Source organism: Labeo rohita, chromosome 5 (assembly GCF_022985175.1).
Source record: "Labeo rohita strain BAU-BD-2019 chromosome 5, IGBB_LRoh.1.0, whole genome shotgun sequence".
Taxonomy (NCBI): Eukaryota; Metazoa; Chordata; class Actinopteri; order Cypriniformes; family Cyprinidae; genus Labeo; species Labeo rohita.
The window spans coordinates 9,345,234-9,364,522 of NC_066873.1; the positions used below are offsets into that span (position 1 = coordinate 9,345,234).

Below are 19,289 nucleotides of genomic sequence, written 5' to 3' on the forward strand. Positions count from 1 at the left end.
AACAGTGGGACTGAAAACCTGCTGGAAAAAAAAAGTATTTCTGCAGTTCCATTTGTTGATACTAATGATAGAAAATTATTTTTATTTATTTTTATTTTTCACATTTTTATGACAATTAAGCATGTATTTCCAAAACTGTTATTACCTTAATGTAATATATAAATAATTAAACAAATATTATATTATGGAAGCTTGTTTCTGCAACTGAATTAAAAATAAAAGGTAATATGCAACATTTTATCTCACAATTCTGACTTTTTTCTTGCAATTGCAAATGTACATCTCGCAATTTTGACATTATATATAAAGTCAGAATTTCTAGATACAGACTCGCAGTTCTGACTTTTTCTCAGAATTGCATAATAAAAACTTGCAACTGCGAGAAATATCAGCATTGCGAGATATAAACTCAGACTTTTTTTCTCATAATTGCGTTTGTATGTCAAAATCCTGACTTTCTCATAATTTTGAGTTTATATCACTTAATTCTGACTTCTCAGAATTGCATAAAAAACTTCCAACTGCAAGAAATATCAGAAATGCGATATATAAACTTTGACTTCTGACTTTTTTTCTCAGAACTGCATTTGTATCTCAAAATCCTGACTTACTTCTTTCCTTGTAATTGCAAAGAGAATTGCGGGATTTAAACTTGCAGTTCAGAGAAAGTAAATTGTGATATATAAACGCACAATTCTGAGAAAATATCAGTCTTTTTCCCTCTCAGAACTGGACTTTATAACTCACAAATTGTAGGTTATCTCACAAGTTAAAAAAAAAAAAAATCAAAATTGCAAGATTTAAAAATATCTGATTTCTGAGATACAAATGCAATGTTGAGAAAAAGTCAGAGTTTATATCACGCAATCCTGACTTTTTTTTTTTTCAGAATTGTGAGATATAAATTTGTTAGCTATAAAGTCAAAATTGCTAGATGTAAACTCGCAGTTCTGACTTTTTTTCCTCAGAATTGCATGATAAAAACTCGCAACTGCGAGAAATATCAGCATTGCGAGATATAAACTCTATACACTTTCTCACAATTGTGAGTTTATATCACGCAATTCTGACTTTTTTCATAACTGTAAGATATAAACTTGCAATTCTGACTTCTCAGAATTGCATAAAAACTTGCAACTGCAAGAAATATCAGAAATGCGAGATCTCAGCATTTGCATCTCAAAATTCTGACTTTTCCTTGCAACTGCGAGTTTATATCATGCAATTTTGACTTTTTTGGCAATTTGCAATTGCAAGTCAGAATTATGTGATATAAACTCTGACTTCTGACTTTTTTCTCAACATTGCATTTGTATCTCAAAATTCTGTTTAATTTAATGCAAGTTTGACTTTTTTTTCCTCAAACGTGAGATAAAAACCTACAATTGCGAGTTATAAAGTCCAATTCTGAGGGGGAAAAAGACTGATTCAGAATTGCGCGTTTATATCTTGCAATTGACTTTCTCTAAACTGCAAGTTTAAATCCCACAATTTTCTTTGCAATTTTCTCACAATTGCAAATTTATAATCATGCATTTTTTATTAAAAAAATCAGAATTTTGAGATTATATCTTGTAACTCTGACTGTAAAATTCGCATTTGCAAGTTCATATCATGCAAGTCAGAATTGTGAGATAAAATTACACCTTTATTAATTTATTTTTTCGTGGCAGAAATGGGGTTCCATATAATCTAAATATTAAGTTAATGACAATCATAATATTTGTCCACAATTCATCTTTCTTTTTATAAAACATACTTTCTTGTTTTGTTTTTGTTTTTTTTGTTTTTTTAAGGTGAAATGTTACGTATACATTCAAACAAACATTCTTGAGATTTGCCATATAACACAGACCTGGGCTGTTTTATCAAAATAGTAGAAAGGAGGAAGGAAAGATTTATAAAACATGCAGAAACATACACACAGCCCACTCACACATACCAAAGACCAAACACAAAGACGCCCATACAGAAGACAATAAACAGCAGAAGATAAATGCTAGAAAAGATACTTGAGATAGAAAAGAGACAGGAATAGCAATTCTCCACTGTAAATCTAACCTAACAGTCGTTCACATTGTTTCTCACATCTACACTGACCATACCTTTCAGCTCAAGTCCACTTACATCAGTCTGAGCAAAGGCTGCTTTCACCTGCTTAACACCTTTAGTCTCATTTAGGGTTTATCATCACCTTCCTGCTCTAGAAATGCTGCATGAGGAGAAATACATGACCGAAAGCCTGGGCCAGTCTATGTGATAATCACAAAAAAGCTCCACATTTTAATCAACATAAACCTATTCAACCAACACGAACATGCATGTTTTTATGGGTCAAGCCGAGTGGGACGCTTCCACAGAACTACTGAGGCCATGAGGGATAACCGCCAGTAATCTTTTTATAATTTTTGTGTCCATTGCGCTATTTTTAGCACCTGTGCAGGCGGATAACATTCCAGATCAACACAACTGTTGGAACAGCAACCATGGAACAGCACGTGAAAAAATGTCGCACCTCTATCCGGAGTCCTGTTGATGGACCGCGTCGCCTTGTTTGGCTACAACCACTCGCTTTTTATTGAGAATGACACTAAGAGCTACTGCTTCTGGCTAAAGTGAGATTAGCTTTAGTGTGTCAGTAAAGTGGGTCATATTTGGCCCTGAAAGTGATGACACAGCACCAGTGGGGTTGATAGGGACCGTCCAGGGCTGTAGCAACACAAGCTATCTATAGAATATAATACCGTGTCCACCCTAATCAGGATGAAACCCTGTTCTGACCTGTGCATAGAGGAGACTTAGCCACAGAAGGCCTAACACAAACGCAGGTATATTCACAATGCCATACATGAGAACATCTTTACTTTGACCCTTTCAAAACATACTGTCCAATAATCTCTGTTTGAGACATTTGCATCATGGTCAGGGTGAGTAATCAGACCGTAATAATCCTCAGTGTACTGATGATAAAAACTATAGCAACACTAGCTCATGTCAGGCTTAGCAGGCAACCTTTTGGTGCCTGGGCTACATATTTCCCTCCACAATCTAAAAGTACATTGACCTGTCATGCGTCATAACGTCATCTGATGTGCAGGCCTCTCCCACGGAAAGGTATAAATTTTTATTGCTATTACTCTAAATAGATGATCTGCAACAGGCATAACATCGAACCATACTCTGGAGACCAGTCTAGTCACCGCTTTGGTATGAGCAAATGTAAATAGTGATGCTCAAAGTCCCTTTTAAAAGAAGTGGGTCCACTTTGCCATCTTGGCAACGACGCTAAACCGAAACTTTCAATTAAGTACAGCTCCTATGTATTAATTCGAAAGGGGAAAGACTGTAAAGTTTGACAGTGTAACATTAAAATATTTACACTACAAAAAATGACATGTTGTTAAAAAAAAATAAATAAAATAAAATAATAAATAAAGCCTCTTCCTAAAACTAATTATTAAAACTTGTAAAAAATTCAAATTAATACTAGTGGCAGTAAAACACTACAACTTCAATTACTTTTCAGACAATTTATGATCATAGTGGTACATCATTAAATTGTAAACGACTAAATTTTGATGTTGGCATCATAAAATGTTCTATATGTACAGCTTTTTTGATCAAGTAAACTTGCTCTGTAGCTCACCCGGAACAACAATGCGTATTTTTATTTTTAACATGGAAAGACGTCAGTACACCATTTTTCATGTTTTAGTTCACCGAAGTTAACCTACTCTCCTGTCTAAATTGTCTGTCGGACAAAATGGCGGATTCGGCGTCAGATCACCTGTCAATTAAACTGCTTGTGAAGGGTCAGTTGCGGGATATAAATTCACAATTGTGAGAAATATCAGAATTGCGAAAATATGAATTCTGACTTAAGACTTTTCCCTCAGAATTGGGTTTGTATCCCAAAAATTAAATTTTTTACTCGCAAATGCAAGTTTATATGTTGTAATACTGACCAGAAACTTTCAAAATTTCAAGGATTTTAAGGTCCCGTGAGAACCCTGACTGACTTTTTTTTTCTCAGAACTGTGAGACATAAACTCACAATTGTGAGTTATAAAGTTCAATTCTGAGGTGAAAAAAAAAAAAAGAGATATTTTCTCAAAACTGCGCAATTGACTTTTCCTCCGAATTGCAAGTTTCTTACAATTCTTTTCACAATTTTCTTCACTTTATAATTTGCAATTGTGCGTTTATATTTCACAATTCTAGTCAGACAATTTACGATTATTGTGGTAGATTATTCATTTGTAAACTAAAAAATTGTGATGTTGGCATCATGAAATTTTCTATATGTACAGCTTTTTTTATGTAGTAAACTTGCTCGGTAGCACACCCGCATTGCGGAGCATTGTGTACGAAACTCGTGTACGAGTCTTATGAAATATGAGATCTCAAAAATTTGTAGAAGCTAGCTAAAATGTCATGGCTGCTTCAGCAAATGTGTACTTTAATTTTAACCATGGAAAGACACCAATACACACAATTTTTCACTTTTTAGTTCACCGAAGTTAATCTACTCTCCTGTCTGAATTGTTTGTCGGACAAAATAGTTCACCTGTCAACAAGCTGTTTGCAAAGGGTCAATTGCAGGATATAAACTCACAACTGCGAGCAATATCAGAATTGCCAGATATGAACTCTGACTTTTGACTTTTTTTCCTCAGAACTGGGTTTGTATCACAAAAATCTCAAATTTTTTTCTTGCAAAAAATTTTTTCGTCTATGTTTTACAATTCTAGTCAGACAATTTATGATTATAGTGGTAATTTATTTGTAAACTACTCAATTTTGATGTTGCATCATGAAATGTTTTATACGTACGGCTTTTCTGATGTAGTAAACTTGCTTAGTAGCTCACCCGGTACAACACTGCACTTGCAATGCGGAGCATTGTGTACGAGTCTTGTGAAATATGAGACTGCAAAAACTTGCATAAGCTAGCTAAAGTGGCATGGTTGCTTCAGCAAATGCATTTGTATTTCATGTTTGCTTTTGTTAACACTATCAGTTCAGTTTAACTCACGGTTTAGTGTACATAGTACATAATTTTCAAATGCGATAGAAAATTAACTTTTTAGCACCATTTGGCGAACTAATTTCTGTACTGCTGCGAAACCTATAATTAACATTACAAAGTTGTCAGATTTACATTCATTTGGCATTTACGTTCACGTTCAAAACTGTCGCAAAACGTGCGAGAATCCATGTAATAGAATTTTGCAGAAATGCTATAACAGGCATGTTTTCCAGTGTGCCTGGGTTGGTAATACCGGTACTGTTTATTGCACTTCTTTAGCTCAATTAATAGAAATACAGCTGTATTTTTAGGCCAATGAACTAATACGCATGAGCATTCGAATGTAAACAAACCGGTAACGCCTTTATGAAAAAAGCATTTGGCTCTTTGATCTGTGAAGCGTGACCACATTATGTTCAATATGGTCTATCATTAGACTATCATCTCCTACCTTCTGCTCACATTTAATTGTGGGGGTTTATTCAAATATTACATTTAAAAATTCCACCTAACTCGTCCTGCACCTGGCAGACAAGCATTTCTGCCTGGCAGAAAAAAAAAAGACAAAAGACTTACATTCAAGGTTGGATTTGAGCCATTACAGAGAGCTCTTTTCACTTGGGACACCAAGCAACCCCCTGAAAGGCCCTAGCAACGTCTCAGAATCACATTAGCAACTTTGCCCATGCCACCACCATTCTTATTGAAAATGCAAAGGTTTCCTTTGTCATACCATTTTTTAGAGGTAAAAATACTTACTGCACATCCTAACAATGAGCCTGATAACCCACATTTATCAGCTCCTCTGTGCAAAGATTTAAACTACATTTGTAAAAGAGCAGTGCAAGTGCCTGGTATAACCTTTCACATTCAACACTTTTAGTGCTGTGCATTATGTAACCTCATTCTAGTGGTTGGCAAATCCAGTTAATATGCCAAAGTGCGCGCTGCGCCCTAGTGCGCCCAAATGGTTCGAAACAATGACTGTGGGTTTTTACGAGAGCTTTCAGTCATCAGGTTATCATTCAATTGAATTTAGAGTGTTTCTACCCCTCCCCCAACCTGTCCAGAGCAGATGAATAGCCATCAAAGAACCTTGCAATTCAACAGCTATTCACAGCGCATTACTCAAACTGCGACGGACGTTAGAGAGGTGATCACTGCAGCCAGTAAAAAGATAAATGTAAAGTCTTCGGATTCGGAGTCTTTCTCTTTCACACACTCTCTGTTCTACATAGCCCCCCTTGTTTCTTCATTGCAGGCACACATTGGCCAATCACTGGCTGAATCTGAGCCTCCCTCGGCTCTTTGCATCTTTCGCTCACTCAAGAAGAACAGCATCTGCTCCGAGTAGAGCTATGCAAACGTGTGGATTGTATCAGATGGACAGTGCTAGCAACAGCCTAATGTTACGTCGCAAATAGGCCAAACGCAATCGCAGCGCCGGGACAGTGACAAGGGGTTTCATCCGACACTGCACACTGATTGTCCCTCTGCAGGGTGGCCCAGTTCGTGCAAGGTCTCCGTAATCCCCTCTCGCTCGCCCACTTTACAGCTCCGCTGATCCTTCAATTGTCCTCTCTCACTCAGAGCGCGCCGTCAACAACTGCTCTCGATCCGACCAGCGAAATTTACCCCGTCATCCACACACATTCTCATCCTGCACTACGTCCTAGCATCTCACACACTCCGTGCCGGTACCTGAATCGGCTCCGGTTGCTGAGCTGAGACAGGCCCCCAGGGGCTCCAATGCCTCCCGTGCCGGCGTTGTTGGCGCCGTGTGCGGGCTCCCCTGTCGCTCCCGCTGAGGAGCCCGGCGGACGGAAACGCCGCACATCAACCCTGACTCTGTGGAGATTGTAGCAAGAGGGAGAGCTGTGCAAAGACCTGCAGCATCTCACCATTTCCCCGCAGCGCTCCGCACCGGCCCCTTCTGCTGCTTCAGACTCCCCTGACACATGATCACTGTAGAGGAATTAGTGCGTACGACAGGCTTTAGCCTTCTCTCACGCTCGCTCCGTTCGTCTGGCCCGGTGGTTTTCCGCTGCAAAGCTTAAAGACCGGCCCTCCCTGCTCGTCACGTGCGGGATGCTTTCCTGCGATTGGTTAGCCGGCGGATGGGTCCACCTTCTCTTCTAAGCCGCTGCTGAATTCAAGGCCTGGTGCTGCTGGGAAAGGCGGCGATATGAAAAGGAGGAGGAGAGGGAGGGGTTTGTAAACAGACAATCCTGTCAGCATGTGCTCAGTAGATCCTAAATTCCATCTATGACCCCATCCCCCCTCTCTCTCATCCCTTTCTCAACAGAAGGATAAAGAGCAACGGGCTCCCGACTGTTATGATAAACCATTTCTGATCTCAAACTCACTTTCTCCAGAAAGACCACCACAACAGTTAAGCCTCAAAATACACTGCATTTACTTCAATTGGCTTTTTATCAGAATATTATTTTCTGCATGTTCTGTACAACATTTCAGTACAGAAACAGTAATGTGTAAGAATATTACTATATGAATTTATATATATGAATATATTCAAATGTCAGTATCAGTCTATTTGTTACAATAATAATAATATTCCTTTTAATGTTTTTTTTTAGATGTTTCTTCTCATCAAGGCTGCATTTATTTGGTTACAAAACTGTAATATTGTGAAATATTATTACAGTTTAAAATAATAGTTATATATTTTAATAGATTTTAAAATATAATTTATTCCTGTGATGCAAAGCTTAATTTTCAGCATCATTACTCCAGACTTCAGTGTCACGTGATCCTTCAGAAATTATTCTAATTTATTACTTTATTACTGATTTACTTCTTACATTAAGCCCACTTTGGGAAACCCTGGTGTAATGTAATGTTTAATGCACTGTATGATGTATGAAAAAAACTGAAAAAAAAAAAGCAAACTTAAAAAGTAGTCAGAATACATTACTTAAAAAAGTAACCTAGATTACTTACATCATGTATTCAGTAACAGGCTACAATTTATAAGTAATCTACCCAGCACTGTCTGTGTATGTATACTATATATGTTTTTTAAAGTAGTATCTTATGCTCATCAAATTTTTTTTTTGAATCAAAAATACAGAAAAATGTCATATGAAATATTACTGCAATTTGAAATAACAGTTTCTATTTTAATGTACTTTATATAATAAAAATATAATTTATTTCTGTGATGCAAAGCTGAATTTTAATCAGCCATTACTCCAGTCCTTATTGTCAACATGATCCTTCAGAAATCATTCTAAGATGCCAATTTATTATCAGTGTTGGAATCACTTGTGCTGCTTAATATTTTTTGGAACCTGTGATACTTTTTTCAGGTTTCCTTGATGAATAAAAGTTAAAAAGAACAGCATTTACTCAAAATAGAAAACTTTTCTAACAATATAAGTCTTTACTATCACTTTTTATTAATTTAACAGATCCTTGCTGAATAAAAGTATTAATTTCTTACAAAGAAAGAAAAAATGTACTGCCCCCACACTTTCAACGGTATTGTATATTGTTACAACAATTCCATTTGAAATAAATGTTGTTCTTTTCAATTCATCAAAGAATCCTGAAAACAGTATCACAGGTTCCCCAAAAAACAAACAAAAAAACACTGACAATAAAACAGCAAAGAAAAATACTATTTTAAATTGCAATAATATTTAACAATATTAAACATTGTAATATATTTTTTCTATATTTTTTAAACAAATATACACAGCTTTGAAGAGCAGAAAAGACTCTAAAAACTGTAAAAATCTTACTGATCCCAAACTTTTGAGGTACTCTTGAAACTTTTTATATCTTTGAACTGTTTCTCTTAAACCTGTTCTTGACTGTTTAGTAATCTTTCACAGTCTGTAATGTTTCTGTAATGATTTGTCACAATAAAAAAAAAAAATGTACATCTATTTGTTATACCCTGGCAAAAATAAATATGTTGTCAAATAAACAATACACTTCTACTACTGACTTCATATATTCTTTCGGGGAAAAACCAAGAGCACACTTAACCGCCTCCAAATCACATGAACTCGAGACTTCCTATTAAACAGGAAGGAAGCAAATCTTCCTGTCTCGTTATATCTTTTGATATGTATTTTAATATGACAATTCCTGTATAAAAACACTTTAAATGATCCCCCTAGTAATAATTCAAGAACTTCTTTCTAGTTTATTCTACACATTAAATAATCTGACAACGTGATGAAGAAAGAATTCAAATTCATCCCACAATACAAATACAAATCCACTTAAATAAAACATGACTTACAAAGGAAATCTTCACGCTCACTTGTACGGAGTGACACAATAAGACGTCTGTCGATCTTCTCAACCGGTTAGACTCCTCTCACTGTCTTTGTACTAGGATCTGCTCAGATATGGCTTGTGTGTGATGTGATGTCATCACTAAATATTAACCAGACCAATGAGTGAATGGGCTCACTTCCTATTTGACGACTGTCTAAGAGCCCATCCCACTCCATAAACAAACATAACTGCATAGAGCTATAGTGTGTGTATTCAGTAATAAATATAACAGAGGACCAAGACCTTTTGATTACAGTCATTAAGAAAACAAATTTATCACTGTACTTGACTCAATAATATTCACAGAGCGACTACATGTGTGTGTTACGACAACTATTGCAACATTCTGTGACTCAGAATTTTTTGGGGTGGAGGAGATGCAGTGAATTACTTTTGGGAATTGGTTTGTAAAGCTGTAGCACATGCTGGGCTGGATGATGCATTAAACAACAACAAAAACTGTTAACAAAGTAAAACTGAAACTTCTCATTATTTCATTACTGCTGCTATCAAATACAGAAATGAAGGTGAAGAAAACGTCAGCCTTAAAAAGTGAAAATTAGTAAAAAAAAAAATATATATTAATTTTAGACATTAGCAATTTTTAGCTTTGTGTCAAAACCATATGGAAGACTGCTTCATTATAATTCTAAAAATGATTTAGTGAACTGACTTAGCATCATGATGAAAGAGCATAAGTATGCATCAGTTTATACTGTTATAGCCTTTATTACGGGCCAGGCACTAAATTGTATATGTTGGTCTCCTTCTTCTGCTCTGGGAGTCTATAGCAGCCCACAGAACCGCTTGCGAGAAACTTATGAAATTTGACACACAGATAGAGGACAGTCCCAATATTAACCACAGCAAATTTGAAGTCTCTATCTCAAACTGCCACCTATAGGCCATATTTGCACTCATATTTCTTCTAATAACTTTTGAACCAGGTTTTCGCAATTTTGAATTTTTCAAGAAATACTTTTTCGAACTCGTCTTAGACGGCTTGTCTGATTTCACCAAAATTGGCTCAGATCATCTTCAGACAATGCTGGAAAAAAGTTATCAAATCTTTTTGATATACCAAACCATTTTCATAAAGCATGTTAAAGAATTTGACAAAATTTGTGTAAAAAAAGAAGGCTATATCTTTGCTACGCTTTAGCGGATTCAGACCAAACTTTGTACATGTTTTATCAAGCATAACCTGAGGGCAAATTAGTAGTTTCAGCACAGTGCCACCTACTGATCAAAAGATATAAAAATTTGACCTTTTTGTTTATATTTTCTAAACTGTTTGACCAAAAAGAAAAATCATAAGAGTGATTTTGTTAGATTCGGAGTAGCATGCCAAGTGAAACAACACCAAATTCTATTGTTATAATAGAATTGCTTGCAAGAAAGTTACGAAATTTGGCACATGGATAGAGGACAGTCTCATCATTAACCACAGCAAATTTGGAGTCTCTCATGCGAAATTGAATTTTTTAATTTCTATGTTCAAGATTTTTCACAATGTTGAATTTTCCAAAACATCTACTTTTTAAAACTCGTCCTTGACAGTTTATCTTCAATTTTCACCAAAATTGTCTCAGATCATTCTTGGGGCATTCTGGCATAAAGTTATCAAAAGCGTTTTGATATACCCAACTATTTTCGTAAAGCGCGCTAACGAATTTGACGAAGTTTGTGCAGAAAAGGACATGAGGCTATATCTCCGCAATGCTTTAACGGATTCTGACCAAACTTGGTATGCGTTATAACAAGCAAGACTTAAGGGCACATGAGTAGTTTCGGCACAGCACCATCTACTGGTCAAAAGACATTTCTGCTTATAACTTCTGACCACTTTGACCAAAAATCATAAGATTGTTCTTGTTAGATTCTGAAGTGCATGCCGAAACGAATAGTATCGAATTTTCCTATGTTGGCCTTTTTGGGCACTTTGAGTTTTGTAGTAAATTCTGTATCAACACATGCCTTTAACAGGGGTCTCCAACCCTGCTACTAGCATAGCAGTACTACCATACTGTAGTTCAGCTTCAGCCCTAATTCAACACACCTGGATCAGCTAATCAAGGTGTTCAGGGCTACTTAATTACAGACAGGTGTATTGAAACAGGGTTTGAACTTAAGTCTGCAGGAAGGAAGCTCTCCAGGAGCAGGGTTGGAGAACCTTGGTCTTTACTAAGTAATTAAAGACAGCACCTTAGCTCTTCATTTTACCTCTATTGTGCTTGGTTCTTTAATTGCTTTAATTCTTTATATTTTCTTTCTGGTTTTATTAATTATAAAATAAACTTTTGTTTTAAATTGTAATAAGAAAAAAATCTAAATATTACTGTTTTTATTGTATTTTATAAATGCAGCCTGGTGAGCATAAGAAGCTTCTTTTCAGAAACATAAAAAAAAATATATATATAATATTATATATATATATATATATACACACATATATACACACACATACATACACACATACATATATCACTTATCCCAAACCTGAAGAGTTGACAGTAAAATAATTATTATACGTTAGTTCATCCATTTAGTATCATGACAAAAAGAGTATCAGTATCAGAAGACTTTTTATTGATTTATTTTCATTTATTACCTCTAGGCTGCAATATAACAAAGCCATTGTGTGTCTAAGAAGGTTCTGGAAAAAGGGCACACCTACACAAAGAGCGCCGTTATCTCTGGCAGCGAGGCTTTCTGCCGCACTGTCTTATCTGTAAATCTACAACAAACCCAGTGAACTAAAATCTGTCCTCATACATCAGGCATAACATAAATGAAGAGTCCATAACTGACAGAGCAATCAGTGAGTGTTTTAATGGCATGACTACCACAGCCGAATATATATGCATGATAAAGACACATACAAAGTGAGTTTACTTTGTCTGAAAATGTCAAAAGCACTGGATATTTCTACATGGTTAGAACGCAAAGAAATCACATAATGGTCAAAAATAGCTTTTTAGCGTTTTTTTCTCCTTGATTCAGACACTGTATAAATAGTCTTGTCCTTTGTAGCTTTGCTGCCCAACCCCCTTTCTGTACAAGAAGAAATCTTGCTATTGTTCATGAGGTACAAGTCTGCCATGGCTCTGAATACCATTGGAAACCAGTGCTGGGTGAATGCCAGGGCTAATCCGAATATAATATATATATATAAATATATAGACAGAGTGTTGGTTCTGTGTGCTACTTTTGGCTTTATGTGATACTGATGCAAAATGTCCTCATGTCATGTTTAAAGTCACAAAGATCAACTGACATAACAGCATTATAATAGCTTAGTGTGCACACTGCAAACATAACGGTCCAGTGAGGCAGGTCATCATCGGGTCATGATGAGTGACCGCTAAACATGAGCTCCACGTTGGAGGCTTATTTTTATCTGTTATATGAAGCAGATAGAACACTACAGCACTCTAGGGTAAGCCTTCAAACAAAACCAGCCAATCAGACGCTGATGTCACCACCAGTGAATTTCAGCACGCTCAGGTGATTCGGACAATCAAACAACCAAATCAGCTGCCAGGTATTAAAGGCCAATAAATGAACAACATTGTACCCTTCCTTGATTTATGACATGTCATTACATAAGGGAACATAATAATAAAAAAAAAACAACACCACATAAGCACAAATAAATTATGTGCAATTAAAATGATTCAAATCAAGTATAGTCATCTTTAAAAAAAATATATGACTGTACTTCTTTTCTAGCTTTTATTTACTTATATATTTTATTCAGGTTATTTTAACTGCCTAAAGTCAATTTGAATAACTCTGCACAAGCAACAGAACCTAGGCTTGACAAACAAATCAAATAGCCAAAATCTTCCCTGTAACTGGCTGACATCTCCAGCGCGGTCACACTGACACTTTCAGGTTTGGATGTTTGTACACCCTGTATTTAGCAAAACAACAGCACAATCAAAACTCTGACAAAGCAGTAAATGACACAACATCTTGTCTACATCATACAGCCTGTTTACACATGGCAATTTTATGCTTTTTCATTAATCAGAGAGCTATGCTACCATTGATAGATTTGATGTTCATGCCAGTGTTATTTTAGTATCACTGAAACCATTACAGCATGTTATATACATGTTTTCGATTTTATCATTTTTATTTTATTTTTTTTATTTATTTGTCTACACAGCTTATCAAGCTATATATAAACTTATTTAGTTTTGGTTATTTTAGCACTTAAACTATTGCCTTTGTGAATAGCTGAAATATTTTTTTCTTAATTAAGTTAATGTTTCTTTTATTTCAAGTAAATAAAATGTTCGTATTTTTAATTACTCCCAAAACTGTTAAATAAACTGTAAAATAGACTAAAGGTGTGGACTCTCTTTTCTACTGTGGCGTCTTTCATTTCATGCTGAATCTAGAGATTAAGAAACTGTCTCCTGTTTTTACAAGCATATCATTATACAAATAATTATATATAATATATAGAAAGTAAAGTAATATTACAAATAATATTACATAGACTAACATTAAGAGGTTTGGTAAGATTTCACATACATACTTGTTAATCTATACACAAGTATGATTTATTACAAATGTAATTTATCTTTTTGTAATTGATTGACCAGCTAAAAACGCACAAGGAGATTATGGACAAAAAGCATGTGGACAATCATATAATACCATCAAAATTACAAGCACAGTGACTGCTGTAATATATATATATATCCTCATTCTTGTAATAATACTGTATAAAAAAAGTTAGCAGACACACACAGACACACACAGACACACACAGACACACACAGACACACACAGACACACACAGACACACACAGACACACACAGACACACACTTTTGAACATGGGCTCCAGAATCAGAAGAATCTGAACTTTTATACTCCACAGAGTATCTCAGTATCCAGAGACACTGAAGACATTTAACACAGCCATACCATCAGTGTCCAAACTTAACTGTAACAGCCCAAAAAATGGCTTCAGAGTTTCAGAATAAATTTTGATTGATTTGACATGTTTTTACAGAAGCAGGAAACAATATGCATAGTTCATGGCACACAACCTACCGTGCTGAAATTAGAATGTGCAAAAAAAGGTTGTGGATATGGCAGACAATGCATTTGCAACGGCAATGTTTTGCAATAGGACCTTGTGTTAGTTTGTCTGGAAATTTTACACTCAAATAATATTATATCCTGAGTTTGACCTTACCTGGATTTCACTGGCAATTCGCGGTGGCACTTCAATGCCAAGCTTCTCCAGCTGCCGATCTTTGTATCGGCCATACTGATCATATCCTAAATAACCCCCACCTGCAGCTATAAGAAGAGAAAGGGGCCGTACACGGGCCTGTAGTCCAGGAAAACCTAAACAAAAGAAATAATTACAACATTAAATTGATCTATTAGAGGCTTGTGACAGTCAATTTAAGAATGGTGTTTATAGATCAATTACAAATATACATATGTAAAAAAACAACAACAACACCACCTTCCAGGTTCCATTAGGTAAAAACAATTAAAAATAAACAATTTAAGTGAATTACTGTCACACCTGAAAGGAGAAGTCCACTTCCAAAACAAAGATTTACATATAATGTACTCACCCCCTTGATATGGTGTCCCGATTTTGAACTTCCAAAATGCAGTTTAAATGCGGCTTCAAACAATCCCTAATGCGGCTGTAAACGATCCCAGCCGAGGAAGAAGGGTCTTATCTAACAAAACGATTGGTTATTTTCATTAAAAAAAATACAATTTAAATACTTTTTAAATACTTTTTAATCTCAAATGCTCATCTTGCCTTTCTCTCCCTGAACTCAAGACAGCATTACAGGGTATGTCAAAAAAACTCCAATCGTATTTTCTCCCTCAACTTCAAAAATCATTTCAAAATCATCCTACACTGCTGCAGAAGTACCGACACAGTGTTTGCAAAGTGAACATGCAAAGAAGATCAAACACCCTCAACAAAAAAAGGTAAAACAGTGATATAGGGTGATTTTGAAGTTGAGGGAGAACATGAGATGAGAGTTTTTCGACATACCCTAACTGTCTAGAACCAGAACAAAACAGTCCAGGCAGAGTAAGACAAGACGACCGTTTGGCATTAAAAAAATATAGAAATTGTATTATTTTTATGAAAATAATCAATTTATTACGGTAGATAAGACTTTCTCGACTGGGATAATTTACAGCCGCATTTGGGATCGTTTGAAGCCACATTTAAACTGCATTTTGGAAGCTCAAAATCGGGGCACCATTTCAGTCCATTATATGGAGAAAAACATAAAAATGTTTTCCTCAAAAAAACATAAATATGTTTTCCTCAAAAAACAATTTCTTTACAACTGAAGAAAGAAAGACATGAACATCTTGGATGACAAGGGGGTGAGTACATTATATGTGAATCTTTGTTTTTTGGAAGTGGACTTCTCCTTGAAGTCTTCTTTTACACAGACACACACAGTGCTGTCCACAAATATTGGCACCCTTGGTAAATATGAGCAAAGATGGCTTTGAAAATAAACTTGCAATGTTTAGTTTTGATCTTTCATTCAAAAAAAAATACACAAAATCCTAACTTTTCTTTGAAGTAAACCAACTGAAGGAAACAAATGTTTTGCTCTAGTTCACGTTGACCATAATTATTGTCATCCAATTATTGCAACATCCTTTTCCTAAAATAAAAGCTCTGCGTTTTCTCCTGATGGGTTTGGAGAACATCTGAAAAGAGATTCAAGACTATTCCCTCATACAGAATCTCTCCAGATCCTTCAGACTCCCAGCTCCATGTTGGTGGTGCTTCTCCTCAGTTAACCTCAATCATTTTCTATAGGGTTCAAGTCAGGGAACTGGGACTGGATCTGCATCTTCAGCGGCTCAGATGTCGGGAGTAAATGACGACCACTATGTTCATTACTACATCCAGCAACACAACACCTCGATCGCTCAGTCTAACTTACATCCCTGCTCCGGCATCGAAACAAGGAAGGTTACTGAACTGTGAGGTAAGAGCTAATGTTTGAAGTAAAGGTTTTTAAAGTAAAAGTATTTGATGGATGTATACCATGCCATTATATATATATATATATATATATATATATATATATATATATATAAAATGAAAAAATCCTAATATAAAAACTAGCGATGCCATCTAACGGCTATTATGACGAACTGCGGCAAGACTCTTTAAGGTTAATAAAGGGAGAGGCCGTACACGTTTTGCAAGTTTGTGAAAAATGCGAAACTGTGCAGTGACGCATAAAAACTTCTGTGCGACCGTTTAACAGGGATAAAACCAATGTAGTAAGTGTGACTGACCTGTTGAATATAACCTCTGATGACTCCATCTGAGACCGACACCACCGTGCTGCAGAAAACTGCAAACAAAACAATTCACATCATTGTTTAAAAATGGTCGCAAACTCACGTTACACAACCAACATGTGCGTTTCTAAGGGTCTCCATTTTGAAATGTGAAACTTGACAAAGAAACTGGCAACTGCGAAGTTTTGCAGTAATGAAAGATAAAAATGAATAAATTAATCTCATCTTGAAATTTGCACAGCTAATACAGACATACATACAGCAGTCACATCTTGTATTACTACTGTAGCACCTGGGCCTCAAAGTAAAAGACAAGAAATCATACAGGCAAACTTGTTGGAAAGGATCTTCTAAGGTCAGAAAGGACACAGATAAAGGACATGTCAGTAGGCGCGTTTCCGTTACCCTTCAAGATGCGCAAATTTAAATTGCGAATTAAAAATACGCCTAATGGAAACGCGTCAATTTCGCCAAAACTTCCATATATCGCAAACAAGTTTTTACGCTCGCATGAAGTGGATTTTGAGGCAATTCGGAAAAGGAACATTTCGCAAAACTGCAATGGAAACGGCTTTTTCGCATTGACAGGTCACCTAGCACATGTAAAAAGTCATATGATCATTCTTCAATGTACTACAAACTCCAAGAAACACTTAACACGTAGCCGTTCTCAAGTATAAGGGGCTTTCCCTGATATTAATGCTTAGACTGTGAAAGCTACACGCATCTGCGGCGTGTAACGGCTCCTACGCAGTCACCGGAGCTGATATGTTTATACTAGCAGCGCCGCACACGTTTCTGAAGCGGCTCTCCGCGCTGCTTCTGTAAAGATACATGCATACGCCGCTTTCGATTAAACAAAGCCAAAATCCGTTGCCATAAACTATCGCGAGAGGAACAAATTACGTTTTAGTCGCATAACATCGGTTAATGGAAACGTCATTTCGCAATACATTTTTTTAGTCGACATTTATATAATATCGACAAAGTTTTGAAACGCGCCTACTGCTCATGTGCTAATGCTGCATTACTTAAGCTGACGCAACTTCTCTAAATTCAGTTATATTTGTGTAACTAGGCTCTGAGATCAAATAGGTCTCAGGATCCGTCACTTTAACATGTCTTGACGGGCTCGCCAGTTAAGACTTTATGGGATAATGAAGCCAACACGTTTATAAGTCAGCATTAGCCGCCGGAGGACTAATGTCATTTAAATTCATTCACAAAAGCTTAAAATAAGATGACACAGTTACCTGCTCTTTACTGTCCCAGACAGGTGAGTAATAAACATGCTACGGACGAGCGCTGCTGCCATGATGCTTGTATGCGGTTACAGGCTCCCCGTGTTCTCATCCTTCACCACACGCACTGCCGCCATCTACCGGAACGGAGGGTTCATTACCACAGCCCTTGACACATAGCGCTCATTTTACAATATAGAAAAAACAAACAGAACGTACCTTTGTTCTCGTAGCTTCATAAAATTACGGTTGAACCACTGATGTCACTTGGATTATTTTAAAGATGTCCTTACTACCTTTCCTTGAACGTGGTAGTTGCGTTGCTGTCTGTACAAGGTCAGAAAGCTCTCGGATTTAATCAGAAATATCTTAATTTGTGTTCCGAAGATGAACAAAAGTCTTATGGGTTTGGAACGAGATGAGGGTGAGTAATTAATGACAATTTTCATTGTTGGGTGAACTATCCCTTTAAATTAATCAAATAGAAATAAATAAATATCCAATTCACAAAGCTAAATAAATAAATAATAAAAATGTTAAAAAATAAATAAATAAATAAATCGAAATATTTATCTTTTATCATGTTACATGTCCAAAACCTATGATATGGACATAGTTATTACCACATACAAAGATGAATTAAGAAAACAAACAAACTAAATAAACCCAGAAATAACTTTTTTTTTTGTTAGTTTTGTTGTATACAGCAATACATGGCCAAACAAAGAGAGATGTGCCATTCTATAGAACTGGTCTTCTTCCACAAATTTTGTATGTATGCAAATTGTACAATATCCAAGGTACACATTTCTAGTGGTTAATTCTCATATTCTATTTTCAGAAAGTTTTGGAATATATTTGTCTCCCCATATTTGTCACTGCTGAGACACAGTAATATATAATTTAATATTAAGGGTTACTTAATATTAAGGGTCTTGTAAATATAAATATATATATATATATATATATTTCCATTGTATTGAAAAGTTTTCAGAGGTAAATCAATAATTTCCATTTTAACAATATTTCAAGTAAGATTTACGGGATATTTTTGTATTTTGAATCCAGTTTTATTTTGTAAAAGGCATAACGTTGATCATACTGAGTTCAAACTGCAGGTTTCATTAGTCTGAATACACATTGAACTAAACACTATAAACATCTTGATAATTCAGTATACTTTATTTTTAACATGTTTTGGTAGTAACAGTTACGTTTTGGTAGCGACCACATCACATCACAGAATTTTAACCCACATACTAAAACATACTAAAGTACTAAAAATGTGCGTAACTGTGCAAAAACAAATTTGTTTATTTTTTATGTGTGTTCCCTTTCGTAACTACCGAAACAATGACATGTTTTCAGGTA

At 35.7% G+C, this 19,289-nt stretch overlaps 1 protein-coding gene across 5 annotated transcripts in view; it reads right to left on the reverse strand.

Annotated features, from left to right (window-relative positions):
• pisd (phosphatidylserine decarboxylase) overlaps window positions 1-18,032 on the reverse strand; it is a 33,470-nt gene extending 15,438 nt beyond the window's left edge. Inside the window, exons 1-3 of one of the 5 annotated variants that reach the window (XM_051109216.1) lie at window positions 17,931-18,032; window positions 16,672-16,730; window positions 14,558-14,712 (exon numbers count right to left, since the gene is read on the reverse strand). In XM_051109216.1, the coding sequence (XP_050965173.1) occupies window positions 14,558-14,712; window positions 16,672-16,730; window positions 17,931-17,992 (276 nt within the window). In that variant the 5' untranslated portion in view covers window positions 17,993-18,032. Of the gene's footprint in view, window positions 1-6,730; window positions 7,198-9,302; window positions 11,673-14,557; window positions 14,713-16,671; window positions 16,731-17,930 lie in introns of those variants that run through there. The other 4 variants (XM_051109215.1, XM_051109212.1, XM_051109213.1 and 1 more) reach the window with 4 other exon arrangements.
• Between the last annotated feature and the right edge of the window lie 1,257 nt (window positions 18,033-19,289).